Below are 23113 nucleotides of genomic sequence, written 5' to 3'. Positions count from 1 at the left end.
GGGATTCAAACCGCCGACCTTCTGATCGGCAAGTCCTAGGCTCTGTGGTTTAGACCACATGCTCAGGTACAAATATGCTTAACAGCTGTAACTCATAAGAACACCGCAAGACCCCTGCTGGATCAGGCCAATGGCCCACCTAATGTCGCATCCTGTTCTCACGCCAGCCAGATGCCTGTGGGAAGCGTGCAAGCTTCCCCACCCGTGGTTCCCTCAGGGGACCATTGTCCTCTGCTACCATCTTCATTTGAAGCTTTTTGCATTTCCTGGGTCCATCCTCAAGGCCCCAAACCTGAACCCAGAACGAAGCACACTGCCAATCCTCTCTTTTCGCCTCTCTACTTTTGCAAAGTGGCTGCAGTTATCAGAGGTTGGCCCTGCGGAAAAGATGAAGGTGTAAGGTACCAAAGGAGAGTTCTCTCCCCCGCCTTCACTCCTCACTGGTTTCCACAAATTCACAGAGGAGGTTGAGGCTATCAGTGCTGATAACCATAAGGGATATGTACTACCTCCAATATCTGAGGTGGGTGCTAGGAATCGCAGCTGGGGAGAGTTGTTGTTGTATTTGGGTCCTGTTGTGGGCTTCCCATAGACACCTGCTTGTCTGCTGTGAGAATAAGATTCTGGACTAAATGGGCCTTTGGTCTGATCCAGCAAGACTCTTCTTATGAGACGCCCCCATTTCAAAGCAACTGTGGAATGGTGGTGCTCAGCTGAATGCCTCCACTTTGAGGAGTGCCTTTGCTCACTTCTCTTGAAGGATTTCCATCCAGGATGTGGGACTAGATGGCCCTTTGCTCTGATGCAGCAGGACAAGACTTATGTCCTTAACCTGCAGACTAGGAAATAAAACAGCAGAGATTTTTCAGCATCCTAAGCTCTGCCTCCAAGTTGTTTACTGTAACAAGTATGTACACAGCCCTGGTTCTGAAATGAACTGGCCTCAAGCTGCTGCTGCTCAAAGCTTTAGGTTGGACTAGCAGACCATTTTTTGCTCGTGTTTTCCCTACACCTGGCAAAAGATTTGAAAGAAACAATATTCTTGATGATGGCAGGTGAAAGCCGAGAAGCACAGCAGAAACCTAGGAAAGCTCCAGGAATGCTCGCGCACCGTCAATGAAATGGCTGCCAATGTCGTGGCTTCAACAAAGTCAGGCCAAGAGCAGGTTGAAGACAAAGGTGAGCTGCTGGGGTCTGGGCATGGGAGTGGAGCTGGGAAACGCAGCGTGAAATGGCAGACTTGCGTTCTTGAAAATGCTTTTTTAAAGGCTTTCTGGTGCTTGCAAAATTATGAGAAGGAAAGTGTGACATGAGGAGAACAGGGCTAATATGAAAGGCCGACAGAGTTACAGTGGTACCTCAGGTTACATACGCTTCAGGTTACATATGTTTCAGGTTACACTTGATCTTAGCCAAAAGGCCGAGACTCTGCTAACCCAGAAATAGTGCTCCAGGTTAAGAACTTTGCTTCAGGATGAGAACAGAAATTGTGCTCCAGCGGCGCGGCGGCAGCAGGAGGCCCCATTAGCTAAAGTAGTGCTTCAGGTTAAGAACAGTTTCAGGTTAAATACGGACCTCCGGAATGAATGAAGTACTTAACCTGAGGTACCACTGTATTTATTTATTATTTATTACTATTACCCATACTCAGGGTGGTGTACATGCTGCTCCTCATTTATCCACACAACTCTGTGGGGTAGGTTGGGCTGAGCAACTGACTATCCTGGGCCCATTCAGGCCGCAGTCTTAAAATGCAATTACCAGGAAGTAAGGCACCATTGAGACTCATTTCTGAGGAAATACAGTGGTACCTCTGGTTAAGAACTTAATTCGTTCTGGAGGTCTGTTCTTAACCAGAAACTGTTCTTAAGCTGAAGCACCACTTTAGCTAATGGGGCCTCCTGCTGCTGCCGTGCCGTTGCGCAATTTCTGTTCTCACCCTGAAGCAAAGTTCTGAACCCGAGGTACTATTTCTGGCTTAGCAGAGTCTGTAACCTGAAGCGTCTGTAACCCGAGGTACCACTGTAGTGGCAGGGAAGCACAAGTGGGGAGGGGGCTGTTGCTTTCAGGTCCTGCCTGCAGGCTTCCTATAGGTATCTGGATGATCTCTGTAAGAGGAGGGTCTCTCTGGAGTGAAACCAGTGCTTTAATCACTGAACTGGACTGACTCCACGGGCAGTTAATAGGGACTTTGTTTTTTGTTACGTTATGTTACACAGCACACTGTGTGATAAACACTGGAATTTGCTTCCACAAAATGTGGTGCTGGCCACCAACCCAGGTAGCTTCGAGAGGGGATTAGACAGTTCCATGAAGGAGGAGGCAGCTAGCCATAGAGACTGGTCATGCTGGCTCTCTGGGGCTGGCCTTGTGCCTCTTGAGTTCCTGGGGAACACAGGTGGCGGAGGGTGACTGCACTCCTGTCCCGCTTGTGGGCTTCCCCTCTAGAGACACCTGGCTGGCCTCTGGTGTGGCCCATCTTGTCTTCTGTGGTTCTCAAAAAGAAACTACCAAGCTGTTCATGAGAGAGGAGTTATTTTGCATATTAAAAACCCCTGCCTAGCCTTTTTATAGCTGTGAAGTTTTATGCTTGGTGCCATGTGCAACTTCCAGGGAGATGTGGGCAGAACTTCATTGAACAGCCTCGTTGTGTCGGGGGCAAATATGTTCTATTGAACAGCAAGAGGCTTTTCTAAAAGGTGCAAGAGCACAGAAGGCTTTCCCCAAATGCTGTTATTGCTCAAAATGGTGAAGGTTTCCAGTCTTTCCTGCTACATACTAAGTTGCTCAACACTCCTACTGAAGCAAGAACACACTGGTGAGGGGCTGGGTTTAGGGTAGCAGAAAGTGGCAACTTTTCAGTTTTAAAAAATGCCCCCCACCTCCCTGCTGAAAACATATGTAGTTTCTACAACAAACTTGCTTTTCTCTTCCTTTCAGAGACCATGGACTTCTCTGGAATGTCCTTAATCAAACTTAAGATGGAGGAAATGGAGACACAGGTGCTGTTTGGGTTTTTTGGAAAAACAGGGGAAGTGTTGAAAAGATTCCTGGGGAAGTATAAAATAGAAGCTGGGTTAATCGTTCCCAAAGTGACTCTCAGACAAGAGCCAACTGCCCCTTGAGCATCTGAGGGATGAGATGTCGTTAATGGGACATCTTTAAATAGGCCATGCAGACTGGGGTTTCATACTGGTGTTATGTAAGCCATGATTTGTTTGCTGAAGAGCAAGTTGAAAGCAAGCCTTAATAAGAATGGGCAGTTGCTGCCTCCTCCCACCGCATTTAAGGCTACAGAGGTTGAGCCTGGCTCTCCTTGCCCAGTAGCCCTTCTTTGGATCTGTCTGTCTACTCTAATCCTTACCTTTTCCCACAACAGTGACTAGATTTCAGCATGTCAGTTACAGCTGGCAGACCTTGGAAACACAACTAGCCTTTCAGATGCTGGTGTCCTCCAGCTGTTTTGCACTACAACTCCCATCAGCCCCAACCAGCATGGCTGTGGGTGATGAGAGTTTCGCATGGTCCAAACCAGTTGAACAAGCTGAGAAAGGGGTGGACTCTGTGAATGTTTTAGTAACACATAACAGCCAAGGGTTTGAATATCACAGGGCAGACAACAGAGCATGGAGAAGCAGAGGTAAATGAGAACAGTGTGTCTTCGTTCAGCTACACATACCGTATTTTTCCATGTGCAAGACTAGTTTTTTCCCCCTAAAAAATAATGTCAAAAATAAGGGGCGTTTTATACATGGGGGCATCCTATAGATGGAAAAATACGGTACTTGGTCCCCAGACCCTATTCTCCAAGCCTAAGCAGTTGTGCCACGGAAGACAAGGCAGTTGAGAAAATGAGGTGTGGGACACGTGTGGGGCTGCGTGGATGCAATTCCAGGCATAAGGAGGAGAAAAGGCAGCAGTGGGAGACCTTTTGGCCACCTGGGAGTAGAGATGCCAAGTTAGAAATATTCCCGCACTCTGGCCATGGGAGTAGATCTATGGATAATATGTGAACTAAGCAAGAGTGACTATGTTCAACAGCTGCATAAGAAGTGGGGTGTCTCTGATATTTCTCACTCCCCATAGCTCAACAGAGAATGTTGCTTGTTGCAGGTGAAAGTGCTGGAGTTGGAAAAGACCCTGGAGAATGAGAGGCTTCGCCTTGGTGAGCTGAGAAGGCAGCATTATGCCTTGGCTGGTATTGACTATGAGAGCGCAGAGGGGGGGAAACCAACAGTTGCCCGCAAGCCAGGCAGCTTAAAGAAGCCTCCGGTTGCTCAGAAGCCTGTCCAGTCCCTGAAGCCAGCCTGTGAGGTACAGTATACTCTCAGCCGCAGAACAAGGGGTGTGCATGGTTGCAGAAAGCAACAGCCTTTTCACAGCAGTCAGGCCCAGAAAACATTATGAGGCTAGCAAGCTTATGTGATTCATTCATTACCAGGATAAGTGCATGTTTGTCACGGTTGTACGGGATTCACGTAGGGAAGCCAAATCGAGTTTTCCCCTCTGAGGAATCCTCTGGAGACTCTGCTTGCCACAAAAAATGGTGATTCCCAGGCAGTGGGCATAATACTGTGGAGGGTGCAGAAGAGCACTGCAGTGGCTGAAGGGAGACTGGGGAACATGCTGGGGCACACAATAGTGCCTGTAGAATGGCAACCAATGCTGCAGTAGTAGATTAAAACAAAACGGCCTGACCTCTCCTGTAATACGAGAAATTTGGGGTCACCCCAGTGAAACTGAAATCAGCAATACAGGAAAGTATTTCTTCACACATCTAGTCTGTGCAACCTGCTGCCCCAAGAGAACTGCCATTTGCTGAATGAGAAAACACAGCCGTTCACAAGCTGCGGCAAGGGTGGGCCACCTGTGGCTCTCCAGGTGCTGCTGGACTGCAGCTCTCACCATCCCTGGCCGCTGGTCATGTGGGCTGGGAGACCAAAAGCATCTGGAGGACCACCACAGGTTCCTCATGCCCTTGGGCTATATGCCTCCATGCTTAGAGGCAACAGAGAAACATCAGAAGGCTGTGAACCTCCTGGGGTGGAAGATGCAAGATGCTGGACTTTGGGAATAATCCTCTGGGCTACTCTTACTGAAAGGGTCACAAGCTAGAGGGAGCTTCTTCGTTTTCATTTATAGTACACCATCCAGGCTACAGGACACCCTTTCCAGCCCCTATCACTCCTGCCCTTTGGATCGTTGGAGGGCTGGCAACAACTGTTTTCCATTAACTAACTGATACATCCCTAACTTGATTGGACACAAGATTTTGCCTTAAAAGCATCCCCTCTAGTCTCAAGCACATAGAACTGACATGCATCATCCAAAAACAGTGTGTGTCTTAAAACAGTTGCCACAAATAGATTGATTAAATCTCATTGCATTAAAATTTCTTTTAGTTGGGTAGTAACCATCCATATCTTATCATTTTCTGTACCTGGTCCAGGAGGATGGCGTGTTCCAGGCACATGTTGTCAACTTCTAAGGTGTAAATGGCAAACGACTCAACCTGGAAAGGAAGAGAACAGCAGCAGGAGCAAAGGGCATGTGGGATTCAGCTTCTAGCCAGCTTGATTCTTCTTCCTGCTGCCCGGAGGGGTCCAGGCACTGTGCCTTGCCTGCTGTTTTCCTGCAGGTTCCAAGCAACAGATTTCTGGGCGGAAGACTCAAAGACTGTTTGCCTTTCCACAGAGAGGGGGCTGCTCTGGAAGGCCCTGAACTATAGACATTCCAACATTTAAAAATGTCTGTGTTTTAAACAGATACAGATTGGATAAATCCTCAGTTGCCTTGTGTCTGGCATTGCCTTTACACTGAAAACTTACTTCCTTGACCAAGAAAGAAGCAAAGGTACCTTTGAATTGTATAGCTTGACCTGATCTGTAGTATTAGAACGACTGCTTTCTTAAAGCAACAGTAGGCTGCCTGTTACCTATGTGGAACACAGATCCTAATTGGGAAGAAAGGGGAGGGTGAGGGGAGAAAGTTTACTTTGTGGATATCAGTTATTTATAAGCAATAGGAATCTTGTGCTGTTTCGAGTAAACGTTGGTGTACCTATCACTGTACTACAGGAGCCTTTTTAAAGAAATGTGATTCCCCCCTCCCCTTTTTAAGTAGGCTGTTTGGATTTATTTGTAGTGTTTATGCTACAGGCTGAAAAATGTTTCCCCCAGGATGAAAACTCTGAAAAGGATAACAATCTTTTTAGACTGTCAGTTTTTGTATACGTATTAAAAAGGAATAGGATTTATTTACTGTACAGAAAGGTTTGACAACTTCTAGAAGCACTGCAAGCAGAGAAAAAGTCTACACTGGTTTAAGGTTATAAAATTCCAATTTAGGAATAAAATGTAAAAAACGACAACCACCCAACTCCTATCACAATTATTGATGGAAACAGTTGTAGAGTTTGACATTTAATAGGGGTGGTGGTGGGGAGCAGGAGGATTTGCAACATAGGAAAGCTAAGGGGGTGGGAAATGAACCAAATGCTAAATTTTAATAGGACTATTTAGCTTATTAAAATGGATTAATTACCTGAAACCTTGTTCAGTGTTCTGTTTTCCTGATATTTTTCTAGATCATATATTTACAACTATTACTTAGTACCACCTCCTTGAAGCTGGCTGGCTTCAACATATGGGCCTCTTCTCTACCAAGTTGTCCAGCTTGGCTTCTCCATTTAAGCCATTAATGATATTGCTGAGCAGGTACATTACAACTGCCAAGTTCAGTCCTTCAGGCCGACGCTATATAAAGGTACCTTCACTGGGACATTGTTCTTGCCAAGTGTATCTAGTAGAATTGTAGCCAGAGCAAGATTTCTGCTATTGGAACTGAACCATGGCCATTATTTTTGGTGCTCGTTGTACCTGCAAATTGCAAAGGAGTTTAGTACCACAAAATAATTATCCTCTCCTTTGGAGTGTTTCTACTAGCAAAAACAATGACATTTTAAGCAAATAGCTGGAAGTCTGCCTTGATTTGTTTACACTTTGTGGTATTCTTGTACATAAGCAATAAAACAAGACAAGTGGTGTGTTAGGATACTGAAATTGCTGTGTGAATGTCTTGAGAAAACAAATGGGTTATTTCTTGCCTTGACATTCCAACAGTGGTAGCTGTCAAAATTAAATGGTGCAGTATTCTTTTACAAAGTCAAACCAGCCTCAGCGCAGAAGCAGTTATCTGCATAGTTAACATATTTCAAGGTAACATATTTCCCTTTTGACGGTTAACTAGGTGGCTCAGTCACTTTTTTCCATCTTTGTCAATGGGAGAGGAAAGCAAAGCGGCAAAGTGGTACTTTACTGAGCAGCAATCGCACAATGTACACTCATGGGGAAAAGAAAGTACACCCTCTTTGAATTCTCTGGTTTTACATATCAAGGTGTTGCATTGGCCCAGTTGAAGTCCAGACCTCAACTCAAATGAAATGCTGTGGCAGGACCTTAAGAGAACTGTGCATAAACAAATGCCAACATTGTAAAGAAGAGTGGACCAAAATTACTCCACAATGATGTGGGAGATTGATAAGTCATACAGAAAAAGATTAGTTCAAGTTATTGATGCTAAAGGTGGTTCTACAAGCTACTGAATCCTAAGGTGTACTCAGTTTTTCATACATGGCTTCTCCATTTTGGCTTTATTTCTGTTAAATAAATCATGGAACAGTGTAATGTGTCATGTGTTGTTGTTCATCTGAGATTGTATTTACTTAATCTTAAAACCTGCTAAGGAACAAATTATCATTATGTCCTCATATATAAACCCACAGAATTCAAAAAGGGTGTACTCCCCCCCCCCACAACTGTAAGAGTTGAAAAAGGTAATTTTGAGAAGACACACACCCATAATAAGCCAGTGACGCACATTTGTACAAAATCTAGCATTTTTTTATTCGGTAATCACTGCAATCTTGAAATTGTTAACAGCCAATTCTACAAGAAAAACAAACGGCTTTCAACGCTGAAGCTCGTTTTGAAACCACATCCTCATCAGTTGTATAGCGCAAAGGAAACTTTTACAGACTTGTTACATTAGGAACAGTCCTACTTCCAGAAGTGAGATTCTGCTAGAGGCTTAGTTAGAAGTATCCAGTAGCTTCTCTGGGGGTTAGAGGCAGCACGCTGCATGTCTTCCTAAGACTAGTTTACCCTGGGATGAAGTGTCAAGCAGCCTGCCCCTGAGGCACAAGCGACAGGATGATGCCTCAGAATGCAGCCTACCACAGAGGATTACCAAATTGCCAGCATCTGACACACCTGCTTCTTTATTGGACTTAAATACACTGCCAGTCTCCCTTAGTAAAACTAGTTACCTATCCTAAGTTTGACTCTTCTTACGTACTAACCCCACCCCACCCCTTCTGCATTCTGCTGCTACCACTGGATGTATGAAGCTAATCCAGCAAAATCCACTTATACTTTCCCCACAATATATACAATTACGAAATAGGCATGGTCTAATGTCAAGCAAGTACACCGTGAAATTCCCTTTCACAGCAGACATTCCTCCATGTGTATACTCTTATAGAAAGGGCAATTAAGACAGTTGTGTATAAAAAAAGTGGCTCTCCCCTCTCCAAAACACACACACACAACCCTGCCAAGGGAGTATGGCTTTCTTCACCTCACAATAGTGTATGTTCAATGGGTGTTTTTTTAAAAAAAAAAAACATCACTAGCTGCACAATACAGGTATAATGAACAAAAACACATTTGCAATTTTTTATATAAAGGTCAGCAAAAGAGTAATATCTGAAATGGAACACTAAAACAGTTTATATTCTAACGCTATTTAAACTTCTGAGCTTCAACTGCTTTTGTTTATAAAAAAAACTTGTAAAGTTTTCAGGTAACATTTGCCCCTTGCAGGCATCTGAAGTCATATGTTGAAGTGTTTTGAAGAAGGTTATGACCAGGCGGCTCCTTAATCTTTTGCCACTACTGGAATCAAGTCTACTCCATAAAGGGGGAATGCTTGCTCAACACTTGCTCACAAGGTGATCTGTAGATCAAGAAGCCCCACCCACGGTGGAGTGCCTCCCATTCAAATGCCATTCTCACCTCTGTTACCCCACAACTGGTTGCCAAGCCCCACATGTAATACTTCCTTCTGTATGAATGCAGAATAGAAGGAAGTGGGGTGCAGGATCAGGGTGCAAGCAGCAGGTATTGGTGGGGAAGAAATCATTCATCCATTTGCATCTGACTCCTTTGGTTTCATCTCCACCCAGGTCCCACTTAATCAGAAGAAATGTCCAACAGTGTTCTCTCGTAAGAAGCGTTGCATTCATAGGACCTCACAGGACAGCTTGCTTTCTGTGCTCATCCCCCAACATTTTGCTGAATATTTGGACTTCCACCATGCAAGAGGGAACAAAAGATCTTGCCCTCCTTCATGCAGTTACAAACATTTGAAAGTATGTCTTGCACAATTAACAACTGCATTTCCTGCTACTACTATTTTGAACACAATGACATCTAACAAGTGTTCCACTGTAGCACCAGCCAACTGATAACCCCTAAGCCACAACTGCAACACCTTCCTCCCCCTGCAGAGGCCCAGGTGGCTGTTGCCTTCATCCTCCTTTAACTGCCACATCTGGGACGAACAGAAGTTCTTCTGGCAGGCTTGATTTACCAGCCTGCTCACTGGAAGGCTTTCTGGATCAGCCCTCCCCACCTTTTCCTTGATTACAGCAGTTTAGTAACAATGGCTACCAACCACATATTTACACTTCTCACCACAAGCAAATTGCAGATACTGCCTTGTGTTTACTTTCAAAATCCTGCAAAATAAACCCTCAGAAAGGAGCCCTTAGAAAAAGACAATTGAATGGCCACTGAATTGAAAGATATGCAGGTATCTTTTATCAGCAAGTCACAAACAGTGATCCTAAGGCACACATCAGCCATGATGCACTGCTGCTGGATACAAAGAGAGTCCACTTTTGTTGCTGGTAGTGTGGTTGTCTTCTCCATGAGGAAACCCTGAACAGTTCAGCAATTGCAAAATACATTGTTGCTGCTTTAAAAGGCAAAAATTCTTTAAAAACTAGTAACGGGCTTTGGGGTTCTTCCTTGATAGGGACAATCACTGTCTAAAAACACTTTAGAAAGTATATAAATATGTTTTTTGAAATTTGTAAGTGGGCTTCTGGCCTCCTCTGTTGCGCACAAAGGATGCTCACATGAGAAGCTATCAACTAAGGTTACACCACCATTACAAACTAGAGAAATATTTAACCCATTTAGCCCTGGAGAATCTGTGAGAATGCCAGTAATTCTACCACCAGCCCAGCACATGCTATCTAAACTTAAGATGCCTCTGCCTCAATTGGTCTACCTCAATTTAGACATTTGCCTCAAGTTTTTTCTTTTGAGTGTGTAATGCTGAGGGTGGTTTTGGAATAAAGATAGCCAACAGTATACGAACAACCAATTTCTATTGTTAAACAAAACCTGTTTTTGAAGGGGTGGGCAGACATAATTGGTACCTACATTGTGTCTAATTTGAGGGGCAACTGACAAGAGTTATAGCACCAAACAGAGGTCTGCCTTTCACTTAGGCACTCAAGTGTGAGCTCTGAAGCAGCAGGAAAAAGATGGCTACATTAGCTCCAGTGTTTGTATTCTGGTTGCTAGAAAAAGGATGACTTATCATCATGCTGAATGAGTAACACGACTGGCTGAAAGACTCACCCAAGACTGAACTTCTGGGAGAATCAGATCTTCAAAATGAAGTAGTGTTACAACCACAGAATGGCCTTCACAAGCCACTCTGGCACCCCAAAATGCATTCAAATGACTCATCTGAACAGGTTACAGACAACTTATTTGAAACACAAACCAATTATTCAAAGGCTCTTTCAGAAGCTCCAGTTTATGGCTCTGTCTAGGATTAAGTCAGGCGTCTTACTCATTCAGCCCCCTTAATCTTTTAGAACACAGAAGTGACTCAGAGGAGTCCTCCATGCGCCTCCGAGTACACAAGAAGCATCCTTTACAAGAAAAATTATGAACAGATGATTAAAGGAACCAACTTTTCAAATTCACCAACCCCCAAAGGTTCACATTCCACACACAATAAGCAGCACAGAAAATGAAAATGAAAAAAGGGCAAAACACAAGTTACCATGCCCAAATAAGATGATAATAGATACAGAATTCAGCAAATACAGGTATACTTTTGTCACCATTTTTTTTTTAAAAAAAGAGATCTTGTGTCATCCATGGAATACTAAAAGCTCATACCTGATTAGACCTTAGAAACCATTTTTCCTACATCAAGCTAGAATTTCACAATTCCCCAAGATTTACACAGTAGGACTTAGTCATACACCAAGATCAAAATCTTGGTCCTGGCAGAATTAGCCTCAGAGTCCCACAGCCAGATGGGAAGAGGATATCCTGTTCCAAGGCAAGTGTGAATGGCCTCTAACAGAAAAATGGCAGTTCAAGGACGGGCACAGATGCACACGGATTTCCCATGTTTCATCTTTTATCTTCCAACAGAAGATTATGGCTTGAAGAAAGAGGCTTCCAGGCTGAAAGGTTTTTGCATTTTGCTCTTTTAGCCAGCTTACCCAAAAGGGGAAGTGATCAGAAGAGTGTAAATATGATACAATATAAAGTTTCTTATGGCCATTTTGTTTTGCAAGGCTGACAAAAAATTAGCTCCAGTCGTAACAAAAAGGGCACCAGTTACAGACTAGGATGGCGTGGGGGGGGGGAAGTGGCAGAAAGAAAACTGGAGGGTGCATAAGGAGGTCTAGATTGGCAACTGCTGCTTGGTTGGTTCGTTTTTAAGTAAGTGTTGAAGGGCATTATGCATTAACAGCAGGCCTTCTTGAGACTTCCACTGTAAAACAGTTAAGGCAGGTTGCTAATGGATGTGCTGCTGCAACAGCTTCACACTTTCCTCCTTGCACTCTTGAGCTGTGAGAAATGCACGCTTTGTGAAAAGCTGATAGAAATGAAGAGTGTCGCTACTCCCATATTCTTCACAGTCAAGATGCACAAAGCCGCAAATTAGTTTGAAGCATGTTTTCCTGCCACAAATTATTGAAGTCCTATGCAGATTCTCTCTCTCTCTCTCTCTCACACACACACACGTACTTTACTTAATTTGGAATTGCTGTAGCTGTTAACATCAGTTTCTTCTTACTTCTACAGCCTATGTAATTTATTTAGTGCATAGACACAAGTTTGGGGGTCTTGCTCATCCACTTCAACAGCGTTCATAGCTAGAATTCCCACGGTCTATTTTCCTAGCTCGGTTAAGAGGGAGGAAATTGAGGAAGATGGTATAATGCTATGAACTAACCCATGACTTTGCACTGCATCTGAATCTGGGCCCATGGTTTATTTTCCCCAGACAAACCACAAGCAGCAAACAAGAGAACAAATCTTGTTCCTGGCAAGCCATAAGCCCAAGTCTGAATGCAACCCAAACTCAACCATGGCTCAAGCTTATGGCAGGACACCAGCAGCAAGACTAGAGGAGGCGCTTCCTTTATGATGGCCAGTTTGAAAATCACACTCATTCCAGCTACCTTGAGATACACCCTTCAATAGCATACAAGGCAATCCTGCTGACTACAAAGAAAGAGCAGCAGCAATTTAATCTGCATTTCGCTTCAACTAATTTCATAGCCCCATATAGAACAAACTACTCCTGCAAAATGCTGCGCTGAAAGGCTTATGGGAAAACTGGTAACAGAAGCATTTGAGAGCGGAAGTAGCTAGTCTGCTCTAACTACATTGTGTGTTAAGTACTACTGTCTCTGTATTCAACCCTATACCTCTATCATACCTCTAAAGATTTTTCTTTTTTCTCTCCCTCGGCTTCTTACTAAGCTTCTGCTAGTTTTATGCTGAAGAATGCAAGAGCATACAAAGACAGTAATCAGCAAGGTTATCTTGACCTGGAATGTGGATGATTCCCCTGCAAAATTTAAGGCTCAGAACCATTTCCTACTGAATTCAGCAACAACTGTCCCTCTCCAAACACTCTTGAAACATTATTCATTTTACAGCTATCCACGCTTATTAAAATGAGAGATCAATCAAACACACCAATGAGCAATGATGTGAAATTGGTGTGATAATCCCTCTACAATCTTTTACCCCCTGCTAGACTCTTGGAAGAAACTCCAATGCAATGAAAAATTGCATTTAGCATATTTAGCTGTTATTCAGGGCTCTGTCACAGACCCATCTGATAGCAAGAGTGAGCCCCCAGAAGGACTAAAGCAACAATGAAATTTCAAGACTCTGAAGCTGTCACATGACTGCAAAAGTTAATTAAATACAAAAAACTAACAGCCAAGATTCATTCAAGAGCAGTCAGTCTAGAAAAGTTTGTAAATGGAAGCAGGTCTTCAATTTTAAGAAACAAAAGGTTTGGAAGACTAGAGGGGCATGGAGGGAAGAGAAAGCTCTCTCCCGGCTCAATATGAAACAGATTCTAGGTTCACTGGGTGGGAGTTTTAGCTTAAGACCAAGATGTGATGAAAATATAAACTGATAGAACTAATTGCCCATCAGATTAGTTAGAAGTCATGGCACACAAAAGTGTGTTTGACAGAATTTGCTCTCCACAATGCAAGAAGACAATACAGGTCGAAAGCCTTTTTAAGACGACCCTCTACCCTACATGCCACAATGAAGGAATTTGGGAGACAGACTGATGAGGAGAGAAGGGTGACAGCAAGCAGAATGGGGAGGTTGCAGAAGGTATCCAATGGAACAAAATACAAAATTTTGGATCTGGTCCAAAGATCCAACAAGAGGAGGAAAAACGGGTGTCCATTCACTACTTATTTTTTTAAATCCTGAGACTTTCTGGAGGTCATCACATTTAAAAAAAGTTGATCGATCCCTACCACACATTTAAAAAAGGCAATTTAGGGACCTACTTACACTGGCATCATCTCACTGAAATGAATGGGATTACTTCAGCATGGGAAGCACCTTGTCCCGCATTAGGTGCTAAAACCTCAGTTAACAAACACCGAGCACAACACAGAGTCACCAGGGTTGCTGGCTGGTCCATTTTACTGTGTTTTCATAGTCAGAATGTATATGCAACAGCTACCATTTAAAAGATCAGAACAGAGATTTTTTTTTTCAGAAATAGATTGAAGTTCTTCATGCGCAAATCAAGTAGAGAAAGAGACACGATCCCTTGGGAAGTCACAGTCATTCCACACTGACTTGAAATCTCTTAAGAGCTATGCAAGTTCCCACTTAATATGGAAACAATCAAATTTACAGTTCGGCTGCCCCACCACCCTTCTAAGCAAGTGTTTTATGCAGTTGTTGATTTAAAACAAAACAAAACATGGCAATGTTTTGCAGGATGCACTGATGCACAAGTTGTCAGCTATGATTTCTTGTGTGCAAAGTCTGGAGATTTGCCACTACTTAGGTTTAGTTTGTGGGAGATAAAGAGTAAAAAGTTCAGCACCAAAACACAAGAGTCAGGGCATGATGGCATCTTCACTGTAGGATAAAGCCAGGGTTTGGTGGGAGGCGAGGCGGTGGTCTTTGGGGCAATGCTGGTGGGTACTGTGGGGTAAATGGAGCTGAATATCCTGGAGGGAGCATTTGAGTAGAAGATGGAATTCCTGTTCGAGGGGGGAGCGGAGGGTATGGAACACCTGAATAGGGGAGGGCTGGTCCTGCATTCATTGCTGCTGTAAAGGGAGTCGGGAAGCGTCCTGCCGGGACTCCTGGCGCCAGGGGTGGCGGTGGAGGATTGCGGCGAGGCAGAACAGACGGAGCAGCATTTGCCTCTGAAGTCTGAATTGCTGGTGGTGTCTCAGTGGCTCTCGGCTGAGGTGGCACCAGGGGAAGTCTTGGTCCCTTCAGCACCATCTCCTGGAGTTTTTCTATCTTTACGCGTCGCAAATGAGCCAGTTTCCTTTGGCTCTGATATTCATCAATGAAGGTGTCCAATGGAACTTCACCATCCAGAAATTTCTCAGCCATGTTCTGTTGCAAACAACAAACAAACCATTAGGGGAGGGACACACTGCAGAAATACATTGCCTAATCAAAAAACATCAGGCTCCATCCATCACTGCATTTCTTTCTGCTAAAGAGGGAAGGAGAACCTGTGGGCCTCCAGATGTGGTTGGACTCCAGCTCCTATCAGCTGCAGCTAGTATGGCCAATGTCAAGGATGATGGAAATTGTAGTCCATAGTCACCTGGAGGTCCACAGGTGACCCATCCCTATGCAAAATGAAAGAATATAACTGTCTCAGCTTGCAGCAGCACAACCAATGAGCTGTGCTGCCAAGGCTCGATCCTTTACCTGGGAAGCCAGACAGTGGCTCAGTAGGGCCTATTGTAACTGGCAGGAACTTCCCGAGGTCTCAAGACAGAAATTGCTCTCAGCCCCACTATACAAGATTCTTAACTGCAGATACCAGGACTGAACCTGCTACCAATTACATGCAAAACATGATGCTCTGCCACAGATCAGTAAGGCCTCTGAAACACTGAGCAGCTCTTTTTAAAACATTTTCTGCACTTATATCCCAGCATTTTTTCTCCAAGGTGTAGATGGTTCTCCTCTTCCTCATTTAATCTCCACAACAACCCTGCGAGGTAGGTTAGGCTAAGAGGCAGCGTGTCATCAGCTCTTTTCAAGTACAGATCTGCATCCAAGCAGCATTATAAAAGCAATAATCACCTCCCTGTGGCTTTTGCTAGGAGGGTTAAGTTGGTGTTTCCCTGTCTGTTAGAGACAGGAATGTACCGTGACATAATTTTCCAAATGGCCAGCCAAGTTGTGCAAAGGCCACGGGGTATGCTAACTGGGAACATATTAATAGGAATATGGATATTTTAAGTATACAGGCACATATGAAGCTGCTTTATACAGAGCCAGGCCAAATAGTCCACCTAGCTCAATACTGCCGACATTGACTCCCAGCCTCGCCTGGAGATACCAGGGAGATTAAACCTAGGACCTTCTTCATGAAAGGCAGGGGCTCTCCCACTGAACCATGCCAGAGTATACTCTTCCCTACTTCAAACTGGACACATGAAACAAGTTACATAGATGGCATGAATATTGTGAGAGTATATGCTTACTGTATATACTGCAAATCTCCCTCGAAATTTATTACATAAATTTAATAAATAATGATAAAAGTAATAAAGGAGAATGTTTTTCCCAGCAAAGAGCTAGAAGAACAGCCATGAGGGACAGTGGACTATCAGTCTGAAGCTGACTATTTTCCTCCCACTCCTCTTTCATCTCCAGGGGATTTTCTTTCCTGCAGAAGTTACTACTAGCTTTTCTTAAGGCTTCTGACGCACTTGGAGGCACTGGAAACAGCCTGGGGTCAAAGAGAACAAGGAAATTAACTTCTGCCCCTCACCTCCTCCCTTCCCTCTCTGATCTGAACCTCTAGACACTGTCCATATGTTTGCAACCATGACTACCAGAGTATTTTTTTGTTTTTAATATAAGATTCTCAAGACGATTTGCTTAAGAAATTTCGCACTGTTTTTCTGCCAAGAACCTGGCATTTAAGCCAACTTACATAATTGTGTTACATGCACCACACACAGAGCCTTGAAAACATGCAGCTATTTCTTTGCACAATGTGACTGATACAGCCAGGCTCTCTGCACTAACTCTGTAGTGCAGTGACCAAGGAATTTGCTTGTTTTCAACCCTAAGCAGCTTAAAGCAAGGATAGAGTTTAAAGCAAGGAGGCTGCCATCTGTGGCAGTTATGTAGGCTCTGGACAATTTTTCCAATTCATTTTTTTCCAGTAAAAATTTGCTACCCTACAGAATGATTTAACTATCATTTAATAAAACAAAACTTTGAAACTACCAAGCTCACTTAATATAGGATTTTCAATTAGTACCCACTCATAGTAATGAATTTATGGAACAGAAAATCTTTTGTGAAATTTTTTTGGGGGAAATGTTGTGCCCCACACCACTGATCTGCAGTGCTTGTGGCCTCCTGAACTACATTAAGATCACAGGCTGGTGGTGGACCAAGCAAGGTGGAAGGAACTGTCCAGCAGTGCCCAAAATTCAACTCACCAACAGGAGCACAATTTCTGTAAGTGCTCCAACAAGCTGCTCTGTCCTCCCAGCTAGATTTTCATGCCCATTTCCTGGCTAAATCTGAGGAGGAATAATGCCACATGCCCACTTCTAGAAGGTCAAGCTGCAGCACTGAATCCTGGGTTCAGAAGGGCTCCAGCAAAACTCCTTATCGTGAGACACCCTTCCCTACTTCCCAGTTGAGCCACTGCTCAAGCAGTCCTGTGAAAACAGTCATACTCAGGGAAATATTTTAGTCGGTGGGCTGTTAAAGTAATCTGTATTTTTCTGCAAGCTCTTTTAGGTGAAGTGATAAGCTTGCAAGATTGCATTGAGAACCCAGAGGGGAAAGAGGTCTTCCAATGCCAGAGGCATGTTGGCAACTTGATCTCCTAGGCTCTTTTCACTGACCTCAGTGTCTTCCTCAATTTTAGCCCCTTCTGTTTGAAGCAGTGCTAGAAGGGTCTCCAAGGAAGCATTGCTGGATTGTCGGTCTAAATGGAACAAAAATCAGTAAGAGATATTAATCAAAGCAAAATTGCTAAATGAAATATTAAACTCCAGACATTTTAGGAAAATAATTCTAAAAATAAAAAAATATCCCCAATAATGGTTGATCTAACTCATGGGTGGCTAACCTGCGGTTCTCCAGATGTTGGCCATGCTGGCTGAGTCTAATGGGAGTTGCAGTTCAAAAACACCTGGGAAGTCACCAGTCAGCCATCCCTGATCTAACTGAATACATGTGGCAGCCTTAGCTACTTACATTTCTACTGACCCAACCAACTTAGGAATGATAAGTATGGTTTGCCACAGAGTTCTACTGCATGCCCATTCTGCCAGACACTTCAAACAGGAAGATGCAGAAAGAAGGGTTCATTACCTAACTTCGTTTTCTTTATTTGATATGCTTCGAAGATAACCTGCAGTTCTTGATATTTTTGCGTCAATGCAGCCTTCAGGGCATCCAGCTTTGGCTGATATAAGAGATTGCCTTCTGCCAGGCTGCGGTTGCTGGCAAGAGTCATGTCCTTGCTAAGCTGAACGTTTTGAGCCTGCAAAAGAGAGAAAGTGTTAAATGGGCAACATTTCTAAGGATTCTATTACTGACTAAACATAGTAGTCAACACCACATGCTAGTTGTCTACTAGCAGGTACACTACCTAGTTGCAGCAAAGGAAAATATGGGACCAGCTAACATTGGCTCCTCCCCTTCCGGTGAGGGAAGGAGGGAGACGGGATGGCAGGGTTTGGATGCGACAAAAGACTGCAGAACAACACAGACAGTTGTGACCTAGAGGCAGCATTAGGTATTAAAATGTGGGGCCCCAGTGCAAGCACACAGAACTGGTGGTAATTAGCAGGAGGAAAGGATGTGTTGCTATTGGATTTTCTGCCTCACATGAAAAAGCCTGTATGTGCAGCCTCATATCAGACTAGCCAGAAATGTTAACTCTCTAAAAATAAACCTGCCATTTTAATCTAGTGGCCGAGGGAGGGCAGAGAGAGAAGATAGGTTTACAAGAGAGGGGCTTGAAAAACCAAACACTACATGGAAAGTTGGCTTGGCAGAATCTCGCACGAGATCTCTAATAAGATTTGTAGATCAAAGGGGAAATTGTAAGATCTGAACTCAGTCATTCAGCAGAAGTGAACAGCAGGATACTGTTTCCTCTAATGGGACAGGGAGGACAAGGCCCTGTTTCCTTGACTATACAAATCTGATAAAGAGCTCTTTATTGCATTCAGGAGTTAGCATGCACATAAGCTGCGCTCAAAAAAGACTGGATATCTTCATTGGTTGCCTATATATGCTTCCTACATTTTAATGTACACTCACACCCACACAATTTCTGTCAGTCATTCAAGGCAGCATAAAATTTTAAAAACTGTATTACAATCTCATAGGTAACACAAATATGGGAAAGGAAGGAGAACATTAAGTAAGTCAGGTACCACCAAGCCTTGCACAAAATGGACTGTATCCAATTAAATTTACCCATAGTGAACTCACTGGAATTAATGGGGCCTGCTAGTCACATCCATCAATTCCAATCACCAGCACTGGATACAACCCAGTGTTACACAGATCTTACTTTCTTGCCCTTGTGATCTACCTCAGATCTTTTCAAACGGTGTCGCAACATGTTAGCGTGTCAGCCGTAGTGTGTAGGTGTGTCTCGCTCCCCCCGCTCCTCCCTGCGCTGGAAAGGGGTTAGTTTAACCTCTGGTTTGCTAATAAAATGGAATTACTGTGTCACAAAATGATGCATGTTTAAAAACTGTGTCACTGACATGAAAAGGACTGGGGTGTGCGTACACTCAGTGCTCTGCTGAATCATGCCACCAAACTGAAACACCATCCAAGATGTTAAATCACATAATGAATCACACCAAACTCCCATCTAATCCCACCCTGTTAAGAGGCATCCTGGAGAAAAGGGGCTAATAGCTGCTGAAAGACCCATGGTGGTGAATGGGGAACTGGACAGCAGCTATGTGGCCACTGTGGGAAACAGATGCTTGTCAGGTGGGCCATTGATCTCATCAAGCCAGACTCTTCTGATGGCACTCCTGAATGGGGTTTTGGGGGGATATTCCAAGTTTAATTATGCCTAGTCCACCAACATTCCTTAAACCCAAAGTTTAGGATCTACTTAAGCTACGAAAAAAACGGAAAGTGTATGATTTAGAGAGTGGATTTCTTTTTTATATAAATTGTTTATTCTCACATGGCTCACTGCACGATTCCCTTCACTAAGTCTTCTTATGTGACTTGCTCTTAATAATTATTTCCAATTCATCTGTCTGCTATCTCTCCCATCTATTTTTATATCTAGAGGACATTATACACACTAACTCACTCACTCCCAACTAAATCTTTTCCATTATGCAAAAACCTCAAGCTAATGTCTGCTGACTCTGGACATTTAGCTTTCAGAAGCCAGTGTATAACTTAACATTATCACCTTAAATATTTCTGTTAGAAGCAATAAATATCTCTGTGCTCCCAACTGGTAGCACACATGGGTTTGCAAATGTAGCAAATATAGGACTACTTTTCCACCCCATAAATTAACAAAGCTGAGTGTTCCTGCCAGCGGCTTCCTTGTCACATGGGAGCAATAGCTAAAGATTACTAGGTTTCTCCAGCACAGTTACATCAAGAAGGGGAAAAGATGCTTTCCAAGACATTAAAAAGCAACATTACATTCCCCAAAATTATTTTTTTAGATTAAATTAAATATAAAATCATTATTTTAAAATGATTGTGCACTAAGTGTCAAATACACCATCAAATACACCAACAGTGGGACACAGCCAAAGTAAAAAAATTATCAAGGACACCAGAGGGCCTCACATGAGAGGCAGTCACACTTGAAATTAGGATTAAGGTCCCATCTGAACTAGATGTTTAAAGTAGTACTATATACTACTTTTGTTTATTTATTATTATTATTTTATTTATTAGATTTATACAGTGCTTTTTTCTGGGGGGACACAGGGGGATGCAGACCCCTAAACATTTTGTGAATCTTTGTACTTTTGTCCATTTACTGTAGTTATTTCTTCCGATTTGAACTATAAAATAGTGATTTTCTTGAGTCGAAATAAGAATACCCCTAAACATTTTTAAAGGGAAAAAAAGCACTGGGTTTATATACCACCCTCAGGGCAGTTCATGGCTTCCTGCAAGGAGATTCTCTGTTCCCCTCATAGTTAGTTCCCAGAGTGGTTTAGCAATCAATCCCTCTTTCCAGGGAACTCGGTAAACTGTAGTATTGTGGGGGGAACAGGGGTCTCCTAGCAACTCTCAGCACCCTTAACAAACTACAGTTCCCAGGATTCATTAAGGGATGTCATGACTGTTTGAAAGTGGTGAAATATTGCTTTAAATGTATGGTGCAGATGGGACCTCAAACTGATGAGCAAGGAATACACTCCCATAAAAGAGGTGATGCATGAATGACTACGATAAACTCCACCAAGCTAATGACTGATGTTAGGCAAGGAGAGGGGAATTATGTAATTGTCCTTTTTATTACTAGATTCTAAATAAGAGTCAATTATGAAACAGCAGTTGGGTTGCTTAGTTCATGAGCTTTTCCTACCTACAACAGAGGAAACAATTCATACTAGTTAAAGACTTTTTGTATCCTCAAGCACGTCCTACAAGTTCAGACACAGTGTGGTGGAACAGCCTGTCAAAAGGAAAGCAGGGATGCAATAAAGCAGATCTGCCCATGCCGGCTCTGTTCCTCTCCAACCCAGCAATTTATAGCCCCAATCCCTGCATGTCCCACCCAATCTCATTATATTTATGCAGTTTCCAGCTCCTGTCAACATCACTAGCTGCTGCTTGCAGGAAAAAATGCTCAGCTTAACAACTTAAGGACACAAAGTAAGTTATGTGATGAATCTGATTAATGAGACAACTTCATGTGATTACCTGCCATTTTATGGTGCCTCAGCTCCATGTTAGGAGGCAGCTAGCTAGCAAGTAGCCAGTTTTAGCAGAATATGCCTGTGTCTTATTTTATTTTAAACAACCTGTAAGTACAAAGTGTTTCTCTTAAGTTGTACCACACATTAAGGGTCTGGAAAACCCAAGACTGTATGTTGGCCCATATATTACTGGGACAGGAGGAGTTGTCAAATTCTGTTCCTATCTTCATCACATACATACTTTGGGAATTCAGTTATGGCACCTAACTTCTAAGCCACAAATTATTGTGTTAGCAAGCACCCTACTCTTGCTCAGAATGATTCTAGTTTAATGTCTGGGGAAACTCTTGACCATGTGAACAAGGACAAGCTTGGCTATAAAAGATGTAAAATATACTTTAAGTAATATACATAAGAATGATCTCAGGTTGCGTTATCCTCAAGAAACCCATGCCATGACCATGGAATTCTGCGGCCAAGAGAAGGCAATCTTCGTCCGAACATCCCTTTGGAGGATACCAGTAGCAAAACTTTATTATTTTTAGTTATACACATCCAGAAAATCTAGACATACTAAAACTGGATTTTTTAGCTTTAACATGCTTATGTTAGTTCTCTCAAAGCTGATGTCTTGGCATGGCCTCAATGTCACTCTTCTTTCTCTTTGGCGATCACTCGTAGCCGAGTAAGATTGTCTTCCATAAGCACAATTTTAACAATGAGTCCATAAGTGACTGTGGAGGCCAATTCTGGAACCACACAACCCCAGTGGGGACATTGGTTTCCGGGAGTTGATCACAGTGTGGATTTGCCAAGCGTGCCTTCCTCTTAGCATGTTTCTCCCTTGCGTCCTGAGTTCGAGTGTCTTCAAAGCCCATGACACCTTTGGTAAAGGCTGTTCTCCAACTGGAGTGCTTGCAGGCCAGTGTTTCCCAGTTGTCAGTGTTTATACTACATTTTTTTAGATTTGCCTTGAGACAGTCTTTAAACCTCTTTTGTTGACCACCAGCATTACTGTCAGGGCTGCCCTAGGTCCCAGCTCACAAAGGACCAACACCACTCCGTTGTTATATACAAAAGTCTTTATTGAAGTTCATTTTTGTTTTCACAGCCGCAGCGTGCAGTTCTACGTCTGAAACTCTAGACTGCTGAGTCTAGAGTTTCAGACGTAGAACTGCACGCTGCGGCTGTGAAAACGAAAATGAACTTCAATAAAGACTTTTGTATATAACAACGGAGTGGCGTTGGTCCTTTGTGAGCTGGGACCTAGGGCAGCTCTGACAGTAAGCTCCGTCTCCTCTCTCCCCTGTGCCTCTGCTCCTGAGCCCATGACAATTACGTTTTCCATTTTTAAGTTCGGAATAGAATAGTTTCTTTGGAAGACGATCATCTGGCATCGGCACAACATGACCAGTCCAACGAAGTTGATGTTGAAGAATCATTGCTTTGACACTAGTGATCTTTGCTTCTTCCAGTACATTGATATTAGTTTGCCTGTCTTCCCAAGTAGGAGGAGTTGGAGATGGCGTTTATAAGTGGTCCATGTTTCACAAGCATATAGTAACGTTGGTAGTA

The 23113-nt window shown here is 43.3% G+C and overlaps 2 protein-coding genes across 3 annotated transcripts in view; one reads left to right on the top strand and one right to left on the bottom strand.

Moving 5' to 3' along the window:
• Positions 1-7685, top strand: part of HIP1R (huntingtin interacting protein 1 related) — a 64599-nt gene extending 56914 nt beyond the window's left edge. The window contains exons 29-32 of the mRNA XM_083476567.1: positions 1056-1179; positions 2941-3002; positions 4114-4314; positions 5450-7685. Of these exons, the coding sequence (XP_083332693.1) occupies positions 1056-1179; positions 2941-3002; positions 4114-4314; positions 5450-5488 (426 nt within the window). The 3' untranslated portion in view covers positions 5489-7685. The remainder of the gene's footprint in view (positions 1-1055; positions 1180-2940; positions 3003-4113; positions 4315-5449) is intronic.
• A 194-nt stretch (positions 7686-7879) lies between these two features.
• Positions 7880-23113, bottom strand: part of VPS37B (VPS37B subunit of ESCRT-I) — a 30221-nt gene continuing 14987 nt past the window's right edge. Inside the window, exons 2-5 of one of the 2 annotated variants that reach the window (XR_014519434.1) lie at positions 17976-18147; positions 17504-17586; positions 11050-15008; positions 7880-11011 (exon numbers count right to left, since the gene is read on the bottom strand). Coding sequence is in view for 1 of the 2 variants with exons in the window: in XM_083476504.1 (XP_083332630.1) it covers positions 14514-15008; positions 17504-17586; positions 17976-18147 (750 nt within the window). In the remaining variant the exon portion in view is untranslated. Of the gene's footprint in view, positions 15009-17503; positions 17587-17975; positions 18148-23113 lie in introns of both variants that reach the window. The other variant, XM_083476504.1, reaches the window with a different exon arrangement.

The sequence above is a fragment of the Podarcis liolepis genome (genome assembly GCF_965112155.1).
Source record: "Podarcis liolepis genome assembly, chromosome: 15".
Lineage (NCBI taxonomy): Eukaryota > Metazoa > Chordata > Lepidosauria > Squamata > Lacertidae > Podarcis > Podarcis liolepis.
The sequence above is the reverse complement of the archived record's forward strand: the minus strand, read 5'-3'. Positions and strand labels throughout refer to the sequence as shown.